Source organism: Panthera onca, chromosome C1, assembly GCF_046562875.1.
Source record: "Panthera onca isolate mPanOnc1 chromosome C1, mPanOnc1 haplotype 2, whole genome shotgun sequence".
Taxonomy (NCBI): Eukaryota; Metazoa; Chordata; class Mammalia; order Carnivora; family Felidae; genus Panthera; species Panthera onca.
The window spans coordinates 60,303,183-60,325,059 of NC_138346.1; the positions used below are offsets into that span (position 1 = coordinate 60,303,183).

The following is a 21,877-nucleotide window of genomic DNA, read 5'->3' on the forward strand; positions in this document are numbered from 1 at the left end:
AGAAAATACACAAAGAAAAAGAGACCAAATGAAAATACATTAAAATGCTAGCTGTTATTGAATGAGTGGCCGGATAATGGCTGAAGTTGTTCTCTATTCCTCTCAGAGTACCCTTCTGATGAACATGTTAACAGAGAAGAGAATTTGCAATCACAGTCTCTCCAGGGAAGCTACCATGCTTATGGAGAGTCCTGGATCGTAAGACAAAGACGTACTCTGGGAAGGGATGACCACATGTACCTCGAGGAAAGCCACGGCCACATCATCCTCTTGTAGCACGTCCCCGTGCACGGCGGCCCACTGCAGCACCAGGCGGATGACTCGCCTCTTATTGTTGAGGGTGTAGTCTGTTTTCTCCTGCTCCGTGCCTTGTGAAGGCTGTGCGTGGTAAGTGCCTCGGAGTCAAGGAAGACATCTAGCCATTTCACACTCATTTCACAAAGGTAGAGAGTGACAGGTCCCGGTTTCAGAAAGCCAGCCTTCTGGACTGATGGCATTCCTTCCTCAGGCCCACAAGAGAAGCCCCGCCCATGTAAAGATTCTGGAGCAAATGCATACAAACCTTTGCTAATGTCTGCGGACTTTGACATGACAGTTGTCCAAGGGATGAGACTTGCATGACTCCACCTGGACTTGTGTGTTGACAGGGGTTCTTTCTGTGCCTAGCTCTGGCCACCACCACACTCCCTGCCTGACCTTCACCTGGCCCTTCACCTCTAGGGTAGGGAATGCTTCCTACTTACTGTTGCTTGTCTCTCTAGCTTGTCCCTTGCCATCTCTTTTTGCTTTCCAGAATTCTGCATATATCTCTATTAAGCCACTTCATTGTATACATTTCAGCTAAACCCTTCTGAGTGAGCATCTAAGTTCTGCTGGAGCTGTAATTCATACCAGGAGTGCATGGGGGAAAGTGAGGCTGGAAGAAGACAGGCTCTCCCATTGTCAGGAAGAGGAAGGGTTCCTACCATATAGGTCTGGTAAGGGACTCAGACACACTCTTTACATCATAACTTCTCCTGTCTAGAACCACAACATAACTCATATTGGCTTTTTGTGCATTTATGGCTAGTCATCTTAACTAAACTAGAAGCTCCTGCAGGCCTAGGAAGATACATTAAATACCTTGTATTCTGTACCATGCTTAGCACAGTGACTTTCAGCTAGCAACTGTATTTATCCATCAATACAATAAATACATAATTGAGTGCCCACTATGTGTAAGGTAAGGGCTTCTGCTCTCAGTTTACATTCATGTGTGTATTACAGTAGAGAGAATATAGTATGTGATCAAGAAAGATTTTAGATTAGACATACCATTCCTTTTTCAGTGATTTATAGTAGTTCCTACCGCAATTAGACAATTAGTTCATGGAACAATTTCCTCTTTATAATTTACCCTGTATCTTGCACTAGAGTACTTCAGTTAAGCATGCTTCCCTTTCTACAAGTGAGCAAACTGACTGTAAAGGAGCAAAAATAGCCAGGATTACATGGTGAGAGTATAGAGTTGATTTTGACCAAGACTCTTAATTCCAACTACTTCTCTTCCCCATTACACAACACCGTTGTGCCTCATAGTTGGCTATAAGACTGGCTATGCCTTAGCTTACGACCATGACTTAAAAGGCTCAGTAGAAAACTGCCTTATGGCAGTGCTGTGCTTGAGACCTAAGCCAGTAAAGGGCCTTTTCTAAAGGGACTATAAATAATCATGATCAAGGTAAATGACAGAACCTTAAAGCAAAGTTTACTGCATGTAAATGGGTTGCAAAATGACTTTCATAAATTGAGCACAGGATTCATAAAAAAGAAAATTGCTCAACCTGTATTGCTACAATTCTTTCTGAGCTTACAATAAAAAAAAGGGAAGAAAGATCACTTTATGCAAAAATTATTTCTTTTCTGATTAACCCTTAGGTCTCTTGCTTGTATATACACACAACTCAGTTTTTCTTTCCCAAGAACTGCAGTGCTGGGCACTACATTTTATCACTATTTTTTTTATGGTATCTTAGCAACACAGTCTGGCACACGGTGGGCACCAAATGAGTTATTCTTGACTGATTGGAAAATACGCAGTGTTCCACCCAAGAGTCAGTAAGAGAGAGGGAGAGAGAAAGAGATTGTTCTTCTTACTTGCACAAGACTGCAATGATTTGGAGTATTAAGGTTGATATCAAGTGGATATAATGCTAACTTTCCAGATTATTTTGACTTGGGACTCAGGAAGTAATGCAAACGCTTGTGAGTTGGATACAGTGCTATCAGCAGCATACCTGTGGCTAATCTATAAGGCCTTAGGATAGGATACTAAATTTACATCATCTCTGTGGGTCAGGACAAAGATTTTTCGTGGCTTCTTTCCTATGGGGGAAATCTTTATTTTGTCTGCAATGAGACAGAACACAGGATTGGGAGAATTAACATGATAAACCTATAAATGTGTATGGAGCTTTATAGTTTGTAATAAATATGCCCAATGCGCTCACATGATTGTATAACGCTCTCTATAAATATTTACAGATGAAACAGAGAGAAGAGATCTGCCTGAGGCTGTTCAGTGGATAAATGGCAGGGTTTATAAATCCAGACAGGGCTCTTTCCATTGTCATCACCACCACCCCGCCCCCAGTCCTAAACAGTGGCTATAGTGACTGGACATTAGTGCTTGGGTTCATGAAATTATTGAGAATGATTGCATCTGGGAAGCAAAAATCCTAATGAGAAAAATATTCCTGTCTTTCTTTCTGCCTTCCTTCCTTCCTCCTTCTTTTTTTGCCTAAGTTCTAAGTTTCCCAGAGCCGACAAGTACTTTCTAAACCAGCTCTGAGTGTCCTCTGCTCTTAATGAGTGGTTCCACAGCCTCCTGGGAGCCAGCAATGACCAAATCCAGAGGGACGAGAATGAGGCTTGCTTTCTTTTCTCATGAAAGTTAAGTATTTTTGCCTCTGGGAAAATAAAAGGAAGCACTGATTTATTTCACAAAGTCTCCCTTTCCCCTTACAGATGTTACTGGAGGTGGGGGTAATAGTACTTTTATAAGCGGAATCCAGAAAGATGCTGAAGGACTCTGCCCCTCCACAGGCAACATATTGTTCTATTCCTGAACAGTCTGTTGAGCCAGATTCTCAAGGGGCACAGAGAACACTTTATGTAATTGATTATACCTGAAATGCTTATTGATGCAGTATCGGGGCTTCTGTTGATTCCCATAACACTTTCACCAGGCTTTTAGGAGATTTATTTTGATATTTTATTTAACTTTTACAAAAAAGGTGGAGAGAGGGGAAAAAACTATATTCCCTTCAGATAGCAGCCAAAAGGGGAAAGAAATCCTACCAGGTCCCTTGTCTTAATGCGATGTAAAACAATGGAACCTAAAAAGAGTAACGTTTCAAATATAGTTTGTTTATACATTCAAACACATCAGGAAGGTTGCAGAAACCATTACCTTTTTTGGCTAAAACCAGAATAATGCATTAACCACTTGATGGATAAAGTTCTACATACACGGCATAAAAATCTAGCTCTTCTCTAGGACAAGTAACAATTTAAAAAGGATTATCAACAGATACCACACATATAAACTTTTTTTTTTCCACATAAGTTACTTTTAACATCTGAAGAGCACTATCGGAAATATATGCGTGGCTAATGTCTGTGTTATGTTCAGGTTAGCAGAGAAAATAAAAATGATCAGGAAATACTTGGATTAAGTAAGGCCATGACTCCTGAGATCATGACAGTTAAGTTCAGGTAAGAAGCAATATGGCGGGGGTGCCTGGGTGGCTCAGTCGGTTGAGCATCCAACTTCAGCTCAGGTCATGGTCTCACGGCTCATGAGTTCAATCCCCACGTTGGGCTTGCTGCTGTCAGCGCAGAGCCCATTTCAGATCCTCTGTTTCCCTCTCTCTCTGGCCCTCCCCCAAATATGCTCTGTCAAAAATGAATAAAACATTAAAAAAAAAAAAAAGAAGCAATATGGCTGCTTGAATTCATGGAGAAAAAGACACAGAAAGATAACATGGTGTCACATAAAGTGCCAGTTAAAAGTCCGTAAGAGAATCTAGACTTATTCACAGAATTTTTACTTTTATTTTTTATTATTATTTTTAAATGTTTATTTATTTATTTTAAGAGACAGAGAACGCACAAGCAGGGGAGGGGCAGAGAGAGAGAGGGAGAGAGAGAAACAATCCCAAGCAGGCTCCACGCTACCAGTGTGGAGCCCAGTGTGGGCTCCATCTCAGGAACCATGAGATCATGATCTGAGCTGAAATCAAGAGTCAGATGTTTAACCAACTGAGCCACCCAGGTGTCCCTTACTGAACTTTTATTTTATTTTATTCAAAAATTTTTTTTTCAATGTTTATTTTTGAGAGAGAAAGACAGAGAGAGAGAGAGAGAGAGAGAGAGCACACGTGCACGTGCGCGAATAGGGGAGGGTCAGAGAGAGAGGGAGACACAGAATCCAAAGCAGGCTCCAGGCTCTGAGCTGTCAGCACAGAACCTGATGCGGGGCTCAAACCCATGAACCGTGAGATCATGACCTGAGCTGAAGTCGGATGCTCAACCAACTGAGCCACCCCAGTGTCCCTGAATTTTTATTTTAAACACAATTAAGAAAAGGCCTTAATGGTCAAAATGGCCAAAGTCATCACGGACACAGAGTTGGTTTCAGATGGTTCACAGAATCATAGAATCTGTGAGTTGCAAAAGCCCTTTGATTTTACCTCCAACTCCACCACTTCAGAGGTAAGGAAACTGAGGTAGAATGAGTTTAAAATGATTTTTTCCAAATCTATCAATGGAATTCTTGGGATTAGAACTCAGTTCTCTTATCCCTGTCCCCACTACTCTGTTTACCTATGTTGTCACATTTTGTCTGATATTAATATCTCTTAATGCTAACATATATTATGTATGCAGCAGAATTAGGTGATTTAGAGATTTATTAGATAATGGAGAAATTTGTCTCAGATGCAGAAACTGATCCCCCTAAATCCTCAAAGAAGACAAAGCACATACAGAAAATCGAGTGTTAATTGTTGCAACTCCCTGACAATCTGACAGTCAGGGAAGCAGAGGGTTTCCACTGTTCCTCTCTGCTGTAGCTTCAACCCGTGCTCTTGTCCAGAACCTGCTGATTTAAAAAGCAGTGGCTTGGGGGTACCTGGCTGGCTCAGTCGGTGGAGAATGTGACTCTTTTATTTAATTATTAAAAAAATTTTTTTTGTTTATATATTTAAGAGAGAGAGAGAGAGAGAGAGAGCACACATGGGTCGAGTAGGGGCAGAAAGAGAACAGAGAGAGAACCCCAAGCAGGCTCCATGCTGTCAGCGCAGAGCCTGATGTGGTGCTTGCACTCACGAACTGTGAGATCATGACCTGAGCTGAAACCAAGAGTCTTACACTTAACCTACCACCCAGGCACCCCGCAGTGGAGCATGCGACTCTTGATCTCAGGGTCCTGAGTTCAAGCCCTGTATTGGGTGCAGAGCTTGCTTAAAAAAAATAAAAAAATAAAAAGCAGTGGCTCATTGCTATTAACCAAACATTTGTGAGGATTCAAATCCTAACTTGAGGTTTCTCTTCTTATGGTAATAAGATTTTTCACCATCTGGGAGCATTAAATCAGAATCCTTAGCAGCAGGATCTGGAAACATAAAAAGTCCCAAATGTTTGTTGATTGACTGGTTACCTTAATTCAATCACACTGTTTGGAATGTTATATATAACCCAGTTTTCTAAAACAAACAAACAAACAAACAAATCACAGCTCCTTGATCTACATTATCTGAAATTCCATTTTGTCAAGATGTCAAACACAAATGATAGATACATCCTAAATAAGTTCGTATTCGATATCACCAGGTGGACTAAGTCCACTAAGTACCAAACATCGGACGCATCTTTGAAACAGAAGCTTTTAGATACTGGGTATTTCATCTATAGGAGCACAGACTTTCAGAATGACTAAACCTTTGTCGAATTGGACCAGCTCCTTTGGCACCACAAACGTGGCTGAGGACAAATTGGATCTGTTCTCAGGGAGGATTAGAGCCGAGAATCTGAAGAGGTGAAGGCCACAGTGTAGGCTACGGTCTTTCTACCCTGCCAACAGCAGCCTTAATATTCCATTGAGTCATTTTCCTCATGCCGGCTCTGCCGTTCAAACACTGTAATTATTTCATATATTTTTACCTAGTTATTATCTTACTCACCACAGGCACCTGTAATTTTTCTGTATTTTTTTTACTGCTCATTTACTTATTCTTAATTCAGCTAATAATGGTTCCACGTATTAAAATTATCAAGGGGAAAGTAAGTGAAAACCACCTAGGACGTAGAGGCAGCAGATTCATTACAGCCTACAACAGGGAATAAAATATTATGTATACTTTTTGCAGTAAGTACATGCTAATTATGCAGCTATTTATAAAACACTTATCAACATTCAAACTGATACTCTTCAATGTTGTTGTTTTTTAAGCCCTGCTTTGCATACAAGATCTCTGCTTGCAGCTGAAAACAAACTTTGGGGGTCATCTGCCCACTGACTAGACAAAGCTTAAGTATATTCTTTACATTATGCTATATTCCTTTCATAATGGCACCATAATTTATTTCTGTGGGGCAATATTTATGTGGGGCTTTAAGGTTTATAATGTACTTTCACACACAGAGCCTCACTTGATCTTTACAACAACCTGATGAGCTGGGCAGGACAGGTATAATTACCCTTTCATACAGATGGGGTTCAGAAAGGTTAAGGATAATTGCTGAGTAATATAGTTTGTAAGACGCAGGCATTAAACAGAGTCTTCTGACTTCAGAGCTTTTGCTTTTCCCACTGTGTTATGGGGCCTCTTTACTACCTGCTTGCCTTTGTGGAGCACCTCAATATCCTGAGCGCTGAATCTATCCCTTCCTTCACGCGGCACGTGTGTGGAATGCAAGTTCTGGAATTAGACAGCCTGGGTTCACAGGCCAGCTTCCCTACTTACAAACCATGAGACCCTTGGTCAGTTAATTGACCACTTAGGGCCTCAGTCTCTTCATCAGTAAACATCATAGGACTGCTGTTAAGGATGAGATGAGACAATATGTAGAATAGTATCTGAGACATATTAAGTGCTCAGCAAGAGTTAGCCACCATCATTATTATTGATCCACCTCTGGAAATAATGTTGCATCTTTTGGATGGGTGATTCTTTTGGGGATTTTTCATAGGACCCAGCGTTTCTGGGTTTAACTCTGTGAAGCTATTCCCATCACACAGCTGCTCCTGTGGTTGTGTCAGCCTATGAACTTGGGCTTGTAGGACTGCTTTCTGTGCTGTCATTTTCTTTAAGTGCCTCCCATTTTCTTGCTCAGAATTTTATTTTCTCACTGATTTTCAGAATTCTCTGCATTTTTGGAAGCCTCTAGTTCTTGGCTATTCTTTTTAGTCTTAGCTCAGGGGCTAGTATTCAGAGTAGAGAACTAGGACGTAGAGTAACACCCCACTGCTGGGTCAAATACTGTCCTAACACTGACTAGCTATGTAGCTTGGGGGAAAATTACATGTCTGCTCATCCTCACTTCCTTAGTGTAAAAAGGGTACCCATCCCATGGTGTTGATATGAGGCTAGGAAAATGCATATATAGTACTTTGTAGAATATCTGATAATATGGTCCTTTTCTCAGAAAGAGGGCACCATGATCACATCATATTATCATCAAACCAAGTCTACTTTATTGAAAATAAAAGTCTCAAGTTGAATACCTACAGAAGTAAATTGCTCTCGTAGCAACATATGGATTAAACACCCACATAACCAATTGGGGGACTACAATGGGAAAACTTGGCTTCAACAAAATTTAAGCTCACAACTTCCCTTAGACATCTAAATAATATTCCTAAAAACTTGGCTTAATCTAGATAATAAAAACCCAACACTGTTTTGTAAATAGCCAACAAAAAAACCCCAAATTTGGGGCGTCTGGGTGGCTCAGTCAGTTGAGTGTCCAACCTCGGTTCAGGTTATGATCTTACAGTTCATGAGTTCGAGCCCCAAGTTGGGGTCTGTGCTGACAGTTCAAAGCCTGGAGCCTGCCTCAGAATCTGTGTCTTCCTCTCTCTCTGCCCTTCTCCCACTCATGCTCTGTCTCAAAATAAATAAACATTAAAAAAATAAGAAAAGCAATTTTTGATAAAAGTTCCTCCTAGGGAATACAAGTGAACTTATAAAGAGAACATCCTAGGACAGTTTTACGGAGAAATAAATGATGGAGGCCCTTCCTTTCAGTAAAGGAAGGTGTTGTGTTTGCTTTGTCTCTGTGTAAGAGATACACAGAGGTATATGAAGGTAGTTTTAGCTGAAACTTAGCGGCAAATCCGCATTCTATTTTTTCTCTTTAACTCAAGAAATGAAATGAATTATTTCCATGCCCAAAGCACAGAATTTGTGTTGAATACTAAGCGAAAAGAAATTAGGATACTAAGAAAAAAAATTTGACCAAAATTATTGCTGTATTTACATTCTTATAAATTTAAATATAAGCCATTGATCACTTAAGATTCTTTCAGCTGTAGTAACAATCTGTTCTGAATGACAAAGACCTGTATTTGCTGACATAAAGAATCTTCAGTAGGTTAGCTCCAGGATTGGTACCAGTGCAAAGGTGCCATCGCAGACCCATTTTTTTCCTGAGTCTCCATGCATGTCAGCTTTGTCATAGGACTCTTCCCCCTCGTCATTGTACGAAGGCAAGGTGGTCACTGGTAATTGGAGCTACAGGCTTCCTGCTCTCTTTCTTAAATACTGAGAAAACTTTTTCCTGAGAAGCCTCAGGAAGCCTCTCTTTGACTCTCATTGGCTCAGTCTACTTTGGACATGCAATCGGAGAGCCAATCACGGCCAAAGCCAGTCAACCCACTGAGACGACCCTGATGGCAACTACATGTCTAGTGCAACTAGAATTATATTAGTGGCACATAGAGTTTCTCCAAATATTTGCCAGTATACGTGGAATTCTGGCTCACTTGACTCCATGTGCCTTGATTTCTCCTACATGTAAAAGGAAGTAAGTATCATACCAGTCCTTTTGAAGCCTCACAAGTGGGGGCTGGGTTTTGGGAAGATAAAGTAAATGATGTAAAAATGCTCCAAATCAGGGGGCGCCTGGGTGACTCAATTGGTTAAGCGTCCAACTTCAGCTCAGGTCATGATCTCATGGTTTGTGAGTTTGAGCCCCGTGTCGGGGTCTGTGCTGACAGCTCAGAGCCTGGAGTCTGCTTCGGATTCTGTGTCTCCCTCTCTCTGCCCCTCCTGCACTTGTGCTCTGTCTCTCTCTCTCTCTCTCTCTCTAAAATAAGTAAACATTAAAAAAAAAATAAAAAATTTTAAAAAATGCTCCGAATCAAGGATGTAGTTATTAAAATTCAAAATAATATTAACTTAGTTGTGATCACTTACTGAACTGAAGGCCTGCATGCATTTGTGCAAATAAAAATATGACAGTTTAATCATAAAACACAAAATTTAGACAACAGGGGAACAGTGCAGTAATAAATATCAAAAGCATTAAAATATTACATATTCCTTGCCTTTGCCTTTTAAAGTAAATGATTGTATAAGTGGGCAAAGATTTAGCTGTGAGGATGTTGATTCATCCTTTTGTGTTTGTTATAGGCAAAAAATGTGGAAAAATCTAAATATACAATAGGAGGAAACTAATAAAATAAATTATGATATATCTATCATTTAATATTGTGAATCAATAAAAATGATATCATGTTTTTCTCATGTATCTGTGTCACTCTGTTTCCCAGCACTATATGACATATTGTGTTTAATAAGTATCTATGGAATTAACTGAAAAAAGGTATAGTTTCATATATATATATATATATATATATATATATATATATATACACACGTATATACGTATATATATGTATATATATGAGAATGAACATATTACAAAAAAGCATATATACATATATGCTTACATATATATGTATATACATACGTATATATATGTATATATATGAGAAAGAACATATTACAAAAAAGCATATACAACATGATCTCACTTATATAAGACATCTATATTTAGAAAATAGTGTGGAAAAGTAGTTGATGGCAGAGAAAGATATTCATAAAATATTTTCTAGTGACAAAGCAGACAAAATTACTTACAGTCAGATCCTATTGTTATATTCAAAAATATGTATCTACATGTAAAGAAAAAAGACTGGAAGGATACATACCAAAATATTAACAATAGGAATACCTGATAGGGTTATAGGTGGCTTGACTTTTCTTTTGAAAGACCAGTGGAAAATTGAACTGAATTTTAAGTGCAAATTTTAAAAAGATTAAAGAAACTAAAGATGAAAAGTACAGAAACTGAACAAATATAATTTTAAAAACTCATTAGAAAGCACTTGTATTCATCCGGTGAAATCGTGTTCCAAGCATAGCTAATGAATAGAGATTTTCTCTCATTAGCACATAAAAGGCCTGAAATATTAATGTTAAACAGAGTTCTACCATCTTCCTTTGTGCTAAAAGCAAAATTGGAGGTGACATACAATGTGGATTAAGGACAGAAATAGGTGTCAGTGGCTCAGGGCTCAAATCTTTTCTGTACTAGTAATTACTTTTCTCTGAGCAAATCATAATTTTTCATTATCCTAGTTTATTGATTTGGAAAAAGCGCAGTGAAAATACTGACTTCTTCACAGGGCTGCTAGGCACAGTCACAGATATTAAGTACTTTGAAAACACTGAGCCAAAGCAACTCACTTGAATGTGAGTGCTTTAATGGAACGGGGTTAAGGATTTCGCTATCCCTTATCTCATGTCAACAATATGGGCGTTAACCCACTTGCTCAGTTTTACATTATTTCTCCTGTCACTTGTGCACAAGGCAGTAAGCAGTTTATGTGTATTTGTTGTTTTCTCTGTTTTGCCACGTATTTCTCCACTCTCTCTGTTTTTCTTTACAGGCCATCTCTGGGGAACTGCCTATAAAGTGCTTTGCCTTCCTTTGGCCAATATGTCAGCAGCTACCCAAGCTAGGCCACTAGACCCTCCTTCCTTGGGATGTGGGAATGAGGTGAGGGCCTAGGATGCTTGCAGCAGATTTGCCCCAATAGCAGGGTCTTTACTTGTTGCTTCTGAGGCCCCTTTTGAAAGCTGGTGCTCCTCAAGGATTCCTTCTATTTTCTGAGTTACCCCATATTCCTCTGATGAATTCCTATATTCCTTAAGATAGTCACCATTGGGGGATACCTGGGTGGGTTGGTTGGTTAAGGGTCTGCTTCACCTCAGGTCATGATCTCGCAGTTTGTGGGTCCAAGCCCTGTATTGGGCTCTGTGCTGACAGCTTGGAGCCTGGAGCCTAGTCTGGATCCTGGTTCTCCCTCTCTTTCTGCTCCTCCCCTGCTCACACTCTCTCTGTCTCTCAAAAATAAACATTAAAAAAAAAAAAAAAGATAGTCACCATTGGTTTATGTTACTAATGACCAAAAAATATAGGTTATATAAGAAGCCCATATAACATGTCCCCGGAGGAAAAGGGCACTAAAAATCGAGTCCTCAGCATAATATAGAAACACTTGCATGATCTTCAGGGAGTAAGCCTTTTCTGTTTGCTTGCCTGCAGCAGGGTGAGCCCCTGGTGTCCCCAGGATGCCCTCCCTAGGTGTTACAGAACAGCAATTCTTATTTGAGGCTCTCGTCCCCAAGATCTAAGGACGAGACTTATGCTGTCCAACACGGTAGCCATAAGCCACATATAGCTATTTAAATTTAAATGAATGAAAATTAGGTAAAATTATAAATTCAGTTCCTCAGTAATAGTCGCTAATTTCAAGGCTAGTAGATACTGGTCTAGCCCAGAAATAGGAAACTTCCATGATTGCAAAAAGTTCTATTGAATGCTTGATTTATTTGGCTTCCCCAAATTATATCTACGTTGCTTTGAGCCACCTGAAACAGATAAACATGTATCATGCAATACATTGTAAAGAAATGTTGTTAAACTCCATAGGATAAACTTTTTTAAAAAGTTTATTTACTTATTTTGAGATAGAGAGAGAGAGTGCATGCATATCTGTGCATGAGCAGGGGAGGGGCAGAGAGAGAGGGAGAGAGAATCTCAAGGAGGCTCCATGCTGTCAGCGCAGAGCCCAATGGGGGCTCCATCCCACGAACCATGAGATCATAACCTGAGTGGAAATCAAGAGTTGGATGCTTAACTGACTGAGCCACCCAGGTGCCCCTGAAGGATAAACTCTTAAATAAATAATCTGTGAAGAAAAACAGTGACACGCTTCAGGCTTGAAATCCTAAGGCCTCGATGAATCATGGCTCTGCCACTTGCCTTGGGCATGTCACTCTACTGTTTTTGAGTCCTGGAATTCTCATTTGTAAAATAAAGCTAATATTAACCCAACCGACTCCTATAAGGACAAAGTAGTATAATATGGATCAATGCTATTAGCCTGACAGAGAGTTGATTCAAAATAGAACAATGAAGAGAATCTAAGTTCTCATAGGACCAAGAGTGAAAGAGGTGATCTGAGGGCACTAGGTAGTTTAGGTGACACCCAGCCATCCTGGATTCCCTCCGTCTACAGAGAAAAGAATCAGGATTGGATATCACAGGCCTCCCCTGATTCTACTGTTCACTTCTGTGACTTCCTCTCCTCCACCCAGTACCCTTTTCCACACACCTCCCTACCTGGACATAGTATGGACTTTCACTCTGGGAGCTTCTGTTTTAAAAACAGAGATCAGTGCTATGAATGTTCTCAATCAACTCTAAAGGGGAACAAGCTAAAAAATGAAGAAATAAGAATTTGCAAAAAAAAAATAGAAGCCTGGTGTTTGGGGTTTTGAGTTGTAAAGATAATATGACATGGCCCATATACTGTCTCGCTCTTCTTTGCATTTTGTTTGCCTTAATCTTATCAACATGCTAACTCTTGGGAAAAAATAAGTCTGAATTCAATGGTGGTTTTTATTTTTTCTTCCAAAAAGTCTCAAAGGTCTCATAACAATTATTATGTATGTTGTTAAAAGAGCACAGACAGATCCTGAATGTGTTAACTTGAGAAAAACCAAATATAAGCCAGAAAGAATATATAATGTATGTAAGTCTCATTAAGCTGTCATTACTTGGAAAGATAGTTTCCAGGCAAATAAACACCCAAATCTCACTCTTGCAGCTTCTTCTGAATAACACATTCAACTCAAATCTCCCATCCTCACACATTCTGTTGACTTCAAAGAGAATTATGAGTGAACAAGGAAATGAGAATCAGGTAGGGCAATTATAATTCTGAAAAAGAAAAACATGCAACATTGATTGGATTGCTCGGAAAAAAGAAAGCCATTCCTCCTTCAATATATTTAACTACTCAATAAGCCAAAGTGTTTTGGGGTCTAAATTTTTGTTCCTTTGAAAAGAAAGTAGAGTTGGAAAATATACTTTCACATGACCCCCAAAGTTGAGGGTATAACTCCATAGCATTCACCATTTTTATTTAAGTTCGACTTAATTTTCTGAATGCTGTCTCTGTGCCAGAAACCGTGTACCAAATGGTCAATTCAGCAGACTATTAAAAAGCTGCCCCCAAACAAACTCAGTGCTCAAGCTGCCTAGGGGAACTGCCATCAGAATGCCAAGGTTTGTGTGACTTAAGGCAATGTGGTAGTAATAACAATACAGTGAAGGAATACATTTTGTATCTAGAGGAGAACATGGACTAGGACAGATGTGAAGGAAAAGCTACCCCATGATGATAACCTGTATTTATGTGCAAAAGGATTAATACTGGCGCTTAGAGGAAGAACACAGGCAGGCCCCGGGCCATGCTGCCAGGTATCCTGCAGAGGCACAAAGTCTGCCTCCAAGGTTAAGGCACTGTCCCTACTAATACTCTCTAATAACACTCTTCTCCATAACTTTCTTTAGGTTACCTCCCAGGTATGTATCACCTTCCTGAGGTAACTCGGCTCACATTCCCCTACACAGGTAATGGGGAGGAAATCCTGAAACACGGCACAACAAAACCATGCTAGAGAGGGCTGGAGCCTACGGCGGGGGAAAACTGCGGGCATTTCAGAGTTTGACAAAGGTGGACACATGACCCTGCCTGGGTCATGACTTACCTTCAGAGAATGAAATGAGATAATGACCATATACACGTGCAGTGTCTTCAAGCGAACAGAGGTTTTTCACAACAAAAGGATATTGGGCCACCAGGGCTGGGCAAAGCTGGGTATTTGGCATGAAAACACAGTGCATCATAACAAAGTCATTTAAAATGGAATCTGCAGGGGGAAAAAAGGAAAGCAGAAAAAGAAATTAGGTTTTTGCAGAAATCCTTAGGAAAGCAAGAGTGTCTGTTTATCTGTTCTTGGTCAATGTCAATGGTTCTTATACATTGGCTTGGGGGATTGTGGTTTTACTGTACATAAAGATGCTGCATATAAAAGATAATGTTGGGGCACCTGGGTGGCTCAGTCGGTTAAGCGTCCGACTTTGGCTCAGTCATGATCTCACAGTCTGTGAGTTTGAGCCCCCGCGTCGGGCACTGTGCTGACAGCTCAGAGCCTGGAGTCTGCTTCAGATTCTGTGTTTCCCTCTCTCTCTGCCCCTCCCCCACTTGTGCTCTGTCTCTCTCTGTCTATCAAAAATAAATAAACATTAAGAAAATTATTTAAAAAAAATAATAATGTTGACAGGCTTGAGGTCAAAACTCAATTTCTTAGGAGAGTGAACAAAAAGTATAGAATTTTTTAAAAGAGACTGCCTTTACAAACAGCACTGGTCACCTTAGCCACAATGTATATATAAAAAAATACATGTAATTAAAGAGCCACCCATGGGCATCCATGCATGCAGGATTAAGACACGGTCATTTCTTTGTCTACGTGACACCATATGTCTTTTGTCAACATCCGTTTTCCTTTGTATCTTTATCACCCAGTTTCCAGAGGGAGCAATGAAAGATCGGAGGCAACGGATTTCTAGAAGGAGGTGATCAGAACAGAAAGTTGGTGAGAGAAACAAAAGAAGAAAAGAAAGGACAAGATAAACGCTCTGAGCAGTAACTGAAGCAAAATGAAAGCTCTCTAGTACAGTTAGATGGTGGCTGTCCTATATTTGAAGCTATTTTGTCAGTAGGTGAGCAGGGGGATGGGTAGGGAAATAGGTAAGTCCCAAAGAGAAGCTTCATTTTGAATTCAGTGCTGGTTCCTCATTGCAAAGACAGCAGCATCCAGCCAGCGTTGTTGGGAGAGCAGGGGAAGGCAGGTGTTTAGAAGTACGCTTGCTGAAACTTGCTATCTGAGATGCTATGTGGATTCTGATTAAGAAACGAACTATACTGGCTGGGGTTGGTGAGACTCTTCATATAGAAAATGGTAAGAGATGTGAAAATTTTAACTGAATACATTAGATTTCCAATGTCTATGTTTTAAATAATATTTTAACAAAAGAGATATAATTGATAGGTAACGCTGTGTAAGTTTAAGGTATATGATGTGTTGATTTGATACATTTACATATGACAATAGGATCACCACTGTAGCGTCAGCTAACACCTCTATCAGGTCACATAATGCCATTATACTCATTTACATATAAGTGATGAGTGTAATCCTCCGCGGTTGTCAGTTGGCATTGCCAGCTATTTCAGTCCTATTATTCAGTCCCAGAGAGGAAGCAGAGCAGACACCAGACTAGCTGCATGGGACTTCTCCCCTTAAGTACAAAAGGAATCTGGCTTGTCTAAGTTTCACATCTAGGCTCGCCTTTAGACATTTTAGATATTCTCTGAGGACAGGGGAGTAATGCTTGTTTATAAGGCTCTCAGAAGGACTAGGCTGCACGGGAGTTTAAATTTTGCTAAAGCAGAGATTTGAGTTGGGGACTCCAAGGTTGGTGAGCTGGTCACCTAGCAAGGTAACAACCCAGCACCCATATTTTACTGTGGCTTTCTTGTTCTCTACTCATAGGCATGAACTCTTGACGACTGATTTTAAAAAATCATTTCCTGCTAGAAAATAATTTCTCAAGTCACTCAATGACTAATGCTGGTCACAGAAATAAAAAGTTTAGGAAACTAATAGGTCTTAGGTAGAAAATAGATGTTTCGGTAAATTGAGAGAATGTACTGTCAGACCCAGGAGTGTTTATTTCTATGGTGAAAACCAGTTTTGCTGTCAACTCTGACATTTCTCACTGTATTATAAACCCATAAATGCCAAGGTCTTTCCCTCTACTTTATCTGTGTTTCAAGGGCCTACTAGCATTACTTTTAGGATGACTATGGCACATTCATATTTTTGATTATGAGAAAGACACTGATTTATTCTTTATCTCCAAGCCATGAACATTATACTTGTGAGAAAGAATCCAAAAAGCCAGCAGAGAATGAAGTTTGATACTAAATTTTGATGTTAACCTAGTTCTAACAACAAAAATGAAAGGGTCAGGAATCACATTCTACATGCCAGCCACAAAATGCACTGATTTCTAGGCTTCAATTTTTAGAAAGCAATACTCTAGTCCCCACCCCTCTTAGAGGTGACTTTAAAAGAAAGGATATATTTGTTCTTCATGGGTAGTAAAGATCTTACAGATCTTTCCTTAGATGCCATAGTCTCTAATGTACCAGAATCCTCCTTTTCAGTCAATATTTACTTTACAGAATATGCTGTTTCTTGTACCAGGTAATCACACATTCTGGGCAAATACTTAATCGGGGATGGGGGGGGGGATCTGTTATATTTTTCCTGACCTCAGGTTCTAGAAATGTGGTTTATTTGGGGTTAGATATGCCCCCTAGAAGCAAGGATTCCCCATCTAATGGGTCCATTGAGGGTTTCCTTTCTCAAAAAAAAAAAAAAAAAAAAAAAGGTTTTATCACACTCTTCTTGCTCAGACATCTTCGACCATTCCCCAATGCTTATCTTTGTATTTAAGACTCTTTAAGATCTTAGACCTTATTCTTAGACCTTGCCCTCTTCCTCCTACTTATGTATATGATAGTCTGGCAGAACCAGACCGCTTGATGCTCCTTGCCCATTTCTAGGTCAGCACTAATGTCCTTCGGTATGGAAGGCTTTGTTCCCAGTCTCTAGTCACTAACCTCCAGCCTTCCTGCAGGGCCACTTCAAGGCTATATATTCTCCATGACACTTTGCCTCAGGTACCCTCAGCTAGTCTCCTCCTGAAGCACTGGCCACATTCTGTCTTATGTTCAAGTTATTTGCAGATTCCTTTATGTCCTCTAGCAGGTTATAAACTTCCTGAGGACAGGAGGGTGACTTTTTTCTTCACCTTGCCCAGTTCAAAGCATCCAGCCTTGTCTCTGCCCAATAAGACACTCAACAGATATTGAACAGAAAATGAGTGCCCTAGAGTCAGAGATCCTGGCTTTTATATCCACTACTCCCCAATTAATTTGCTACACGAGAAAGTAAATCTCAGATAATCTATTTATAAAATTAGAAGCTGGAATGAAGAGATAAAATAAGAAGTAAATCAGTGGCAAAATACTTTTAGGAGATATATAATAATAATGATGACTTAACCTTGAGTATATTGCAAAAGTGATGGAACTGGGCTTTGAATTATTACTAAATATTTGAGATAAATCTTTGAGTTTCTTTTAGTGATAAATGTTCTTCTTTGGGCTTAATATGCTTAAAATATTAACCTATTATTCTGAGACAGGCCAGTAAGACAGGATTTTTTTTTTAAACTTGAATATGGGTTGTTCCAAAGTCATGTACAAGATGGTAACCAAAATGGAGAACGATATCATAACTCTTAACACTCAGGTTCAGTGGTGAGATTCATCTCATTCATCCTCGAATCTCTGTGTCTTAGTCAACAGGATTGTTTCACTGTAAGGTGGTATTATGAGTTGAATTTTGTCCCCCCAAAAAGGCAGGTTGAAGTCCTAACCCTCAATACCTAAGAATGTGACCTTATTTGGAAATAGGGTCTTTGCAGATGTAGTTAAGAGGAGGTCATTAGTGTGGGCCCTAATTCAATATGCATCTACGAAACAAGGAATGCCAAGGATCGCTGGCAAACCACCAGAAGCTAGGAGAGTGGCATGGAACAGACTCTCCCTCACAGCTCTCAGAAGGAGCCAATGTACTGTCACCTTGATCTTGGACTTGTAGTCTCCAGCACTGTCAGACAATAAATTTCTATTGTTTAAGCCATCTAGTTTGTGGTACTTTGTTATGACAGCCCTGGGAGACTAACAGGTGCTGGGAGACTAACAGGGGGCAGCCCAGGGTCCAAGCCTAAGAATCTACAACCACAGACAGAATCATTTAACTCTCAGCTGGAACAAGGTTGTGCCTTTTAGGTAGACAGCTTCAAATTCCTTATGGAAATAGATAGGATTTGAGTTATTAACTAATGGATGTCTATGAAAGTCTATTCTTAATATGTATAAGACTGAGCCATCTACAAAGGACAGACAGAATTTGAGCAGGCAGAGGAGGGTCCGAAAGATTGTTCCCTGACTCAGCCACGCAGGAATGCTCTTCTAATGTTAATACACATAACTCTCCTCTAAAACTGTTTGGATACACATACTGCGAATGAATTCAGGATTTTTGTTGTTGTTGTTATCTTTTTTGTTTGTTTGTTTTTACAGTGCTCTGCATGGATTTAATGGACACACAAAACTGTTCTCGGTGTTTACCTGTTGCTTCATTTAAAGCTGGCTCAAGGCGTATTGTTTCCAGAAAATGCTCTAAAATTTTTTCAGGTGTTCCTGACATCACAGTATACCTGGATAAGAAATAAAAACATCATCAGTTTTTCAAAAGTGGGCAAATCATTAATGAATGACTTTTCACATATCTAAGTTTTTTGTGTGTCTTCTGTTTTGTTTTCGTTTACTTATTCCTTGAGTCCCAGAGAACCATTGTGACTTAACTTATGGCTCACATTCTCCTTATGGTAAGAGAGACCATGTACCTTGCCAAAGCCACACAGGAAGACGATGAAAAAACCCTTCACAAATTGAAGTAGTTACTAAAACGTTATTCTTTTTTCCCTACATGGAACTGAAGTAAACTTGGAGAGCGGCTCTAGCAGGCTGGGAACTGAGAAGCTTCAGCCTTGCTCCAAGGGGAATGGAAAGGAACATGTAAATCACAGGGCAGTTCGGGTCAGGCAGGGGGAGCTGGCGAGGGCAAGTGACAGTAAACTAGGTTACCCATATATGGGTTATTTGTAGCACAATCTCGGTCCCACATTGGATTCCCCTGCCTATTTCTGGAATGCTCTGTCTCTCCCAACTGTACACTGGTGTGTGCTTTGGAAACACAGCTAAGAATAAAACAAGAGAAAGGAAAACAAAACCCCAAACGCCACTGAGCAAACAAACTCCAGTAGCATCTGGATAGGAAATAAATCAACACTAGAAAATCCATAGATTTATTTCAACGTAAAATGTATATTATTTGGGGGTAGGGTGTGCTAGTCATTATTTCAGAAGATCCATCCGTGGGTTTCATCAACCAACAGGACAGGATTTATTTTTTAAACTGAATGTGGGCTATTTCAAAGTCATATCGAAGATGGTAACAAAGCAGTGAATGAAACCACAGGCAAAATACATTAAGGTGATCTGGGCACTCCTATGCTAAAACTCAGACTTTGCTTTTCTGCTTGGAATTTCACATAAAGCAAAATGATGGGAAGAAAAACAACAATGAAAACAAATGTTCAGAAAGCAGTGGTATGATTCGGCTCCAGGAGGACTCAGATTTCTTTGTCTCCTCACCAACACTCTTTCCTTGCCTGTTTGAGACCTTGGAGGAAGTGTGCTTAGATTCCAAGAACATCTCTAATGTATTAATCCTCAAGGTCTTAACCTCCTGCCTGAGGGAGTAAAGAAGAAGCAATCCAACATATAGCCCCATGCATGTGAGAACAGAGACTGAGTGAAACAACTCTGGTATTGAATGAGTAGCAAATGGACTCTACCCGGATGGTAAGGTGACCATTAGTTAAGACTATTCTATGTGTGCATGCTAGTGTGTGTGTGCACTCAGGACCAAAAAGAAGCTGAAGAGGTAAATCTTTGAGGAAACCTGACTTTGGAGCCTAGAGGAAGAAAGGGGGAATAGGAAAAAAAAAGATCTATTTTAACCTCAAAAATATCACTCCTTTCTCAAAATAAATAAGGCAAAAGACAAGGGTTTTACCTCTCATAGGCAATGGCTATTTGAGGAAAGGAGAGGGTGTATCGATAATGGCCTTGTACACTTAAATGGAAAAAACCGCTGAGTTCATTCAATAATTCCTGAAATACCTGATCCTTGGATAGTACTCACTAGGCAAGCTGGAAGATGGGTGGCATTGACCACATTAATAAGGAATCGGGCTGGAGAGGGCATCAGCATCTGCTGAGTATTTCCTACGCCCCAAACAGCTAGGTGGGCACTGAACAATGTCGTCATTGCTTATTCCTGCTAGTTAAATATTATCTTCATTCTGCAGATGGAGAATCTGCTGGGCAAGGCGAGGCAGCAGGCCTATGGTCACAGAGTTAGTAAGTGCCAGATCTCTGCTGTGAGCCTCGTCTGGCTTCGGAGCACAAGCGTGTGTCTTGTGGCCCGGCTCTGTCTGTGCCCCAAGACGCTTGGGGCAGAGGGTATGTCTAGGTACCTGGAGCTCATTCTGAAAAGGAACTTGTTTGTGTCTAAAAACAAGTTTTATTTAAATAAGATGATAAATACATTACACAGAACACCAGTGACTTGTATTTGGCATGGCACTGGGCAGTCGTTGCTAGCAGGCTGTAAGCTTTCTGGCTGGTTACATGATGGGTATTTATTTCAGTTTGAAATGTGTTCCCTCCTCAGAAGTTTAACTCTGCCAGGTTGGCTTAACATTCTGGTGTTCTTGGTTCGGACATCCCTTAGCTAGAGTATTTATGTCTGGCCACAAAGAATGAAGACCGAGGGGGCAAACCAGATTTCCTATCACCTCCTTAGAGAGAAGCGACATCTCTGCCCACCTCGTCAGTCTCAGACACCAGGAGATCTTGCTTTTGCTACCAAGGGCTCCCTCTAGTGGTACAGCTGCTGTGGCTGCCTTAGCCCATCCTCTCCCTCCTCAGCTCCACAGAGGGCAGTGCAGGTGTTGATATTCTTAGGTCACGGAACTCTGAAGAGAAAGGGCCAGGGAGCTTCTGGCCAGATGTAGCCATCTGTGAATTTGTAGCCCTGGGCTTGGCTGAAACACCATATTATTGCTTTGTTTCAGGCTGGACACTGCCAGACACCCTCTGCTTGACCTCTGTTTAACTGAGGGACTTGAATCCCAGACAGCACGGCTTTTTTCAGTTTATTTCATGAAGGAGCTATTCTAGTCCAAGTTAAAAAGAAGCCCAAATTGATTACATTATCCAAGCTGTGGGCTTTTAAGCCTGTGACAGAAAAATCTGTTCCTAATGCCAAGTCTGGAAATGAGGACCCTTCTATCTGCACCTAGAACAACAACGACAAAGGATGGAGGGGAGGAGAACCTAAAAGAGACTATCTTTCTGCAAACAGGATGGACCTGAGCAATTGGGTGGTTGACAGTCTAAGGAAAAAGCAACGCAGTAACTAAAGCAGGAGCAGTCCCTTTAAATTCTCTCTTTCCTATTAGAATCACATAACCACACAGCAGAAGATAACCAAAATGGTAAATGTTTGAGAGCCTGAGATAGTTTATTCAGCATGAGAAACACTGTCTTGATATTGATGTTTTAATATCACACTCAGAGTTGAGTGGGTTGGGCAGTCAGGCAGCTTTGAAAATTTAAAATGTATACATGAAAAACTGT

At 40.3% G+C, this 21,877-nt stretch overlaps 1 protein-coding gene across 8 annotated transcripts in view; it reads right to left on the reverse strand.

Annotated features, from left to right (window-relative positions):
* RAPGEF4 (Rap guanine nucleotide exchange factor 4) overlaps window positions 1–21,877 on the reverse strand; it is a 289,302-nt gene that overhangs the window by 36,290 nt on the left and 231,135 nt on the right. For all 8 annotated transcript variants that reach the window (XM_060621676.3, XM_060621675.3, XM_060621679.3 and 5 more), the window contains 3 exons: window positions 18,737–18,825; window positions 14,255–14,333; window positions 241–391 (listed from right to left, as the gene is read on the reverse strand). In XM_060621676.3, coding sequence (XP_060477659.1) covers window positions 241–391; window positions 14,255–14,333; window positions 18,737–18,825 — 319 coding nt within the window. The remainder of the gene's footprint in view (window positions 1–240; window positions 392–14,254; window positions 14,334–18,736; window positions 18,826–21,877) is intronic.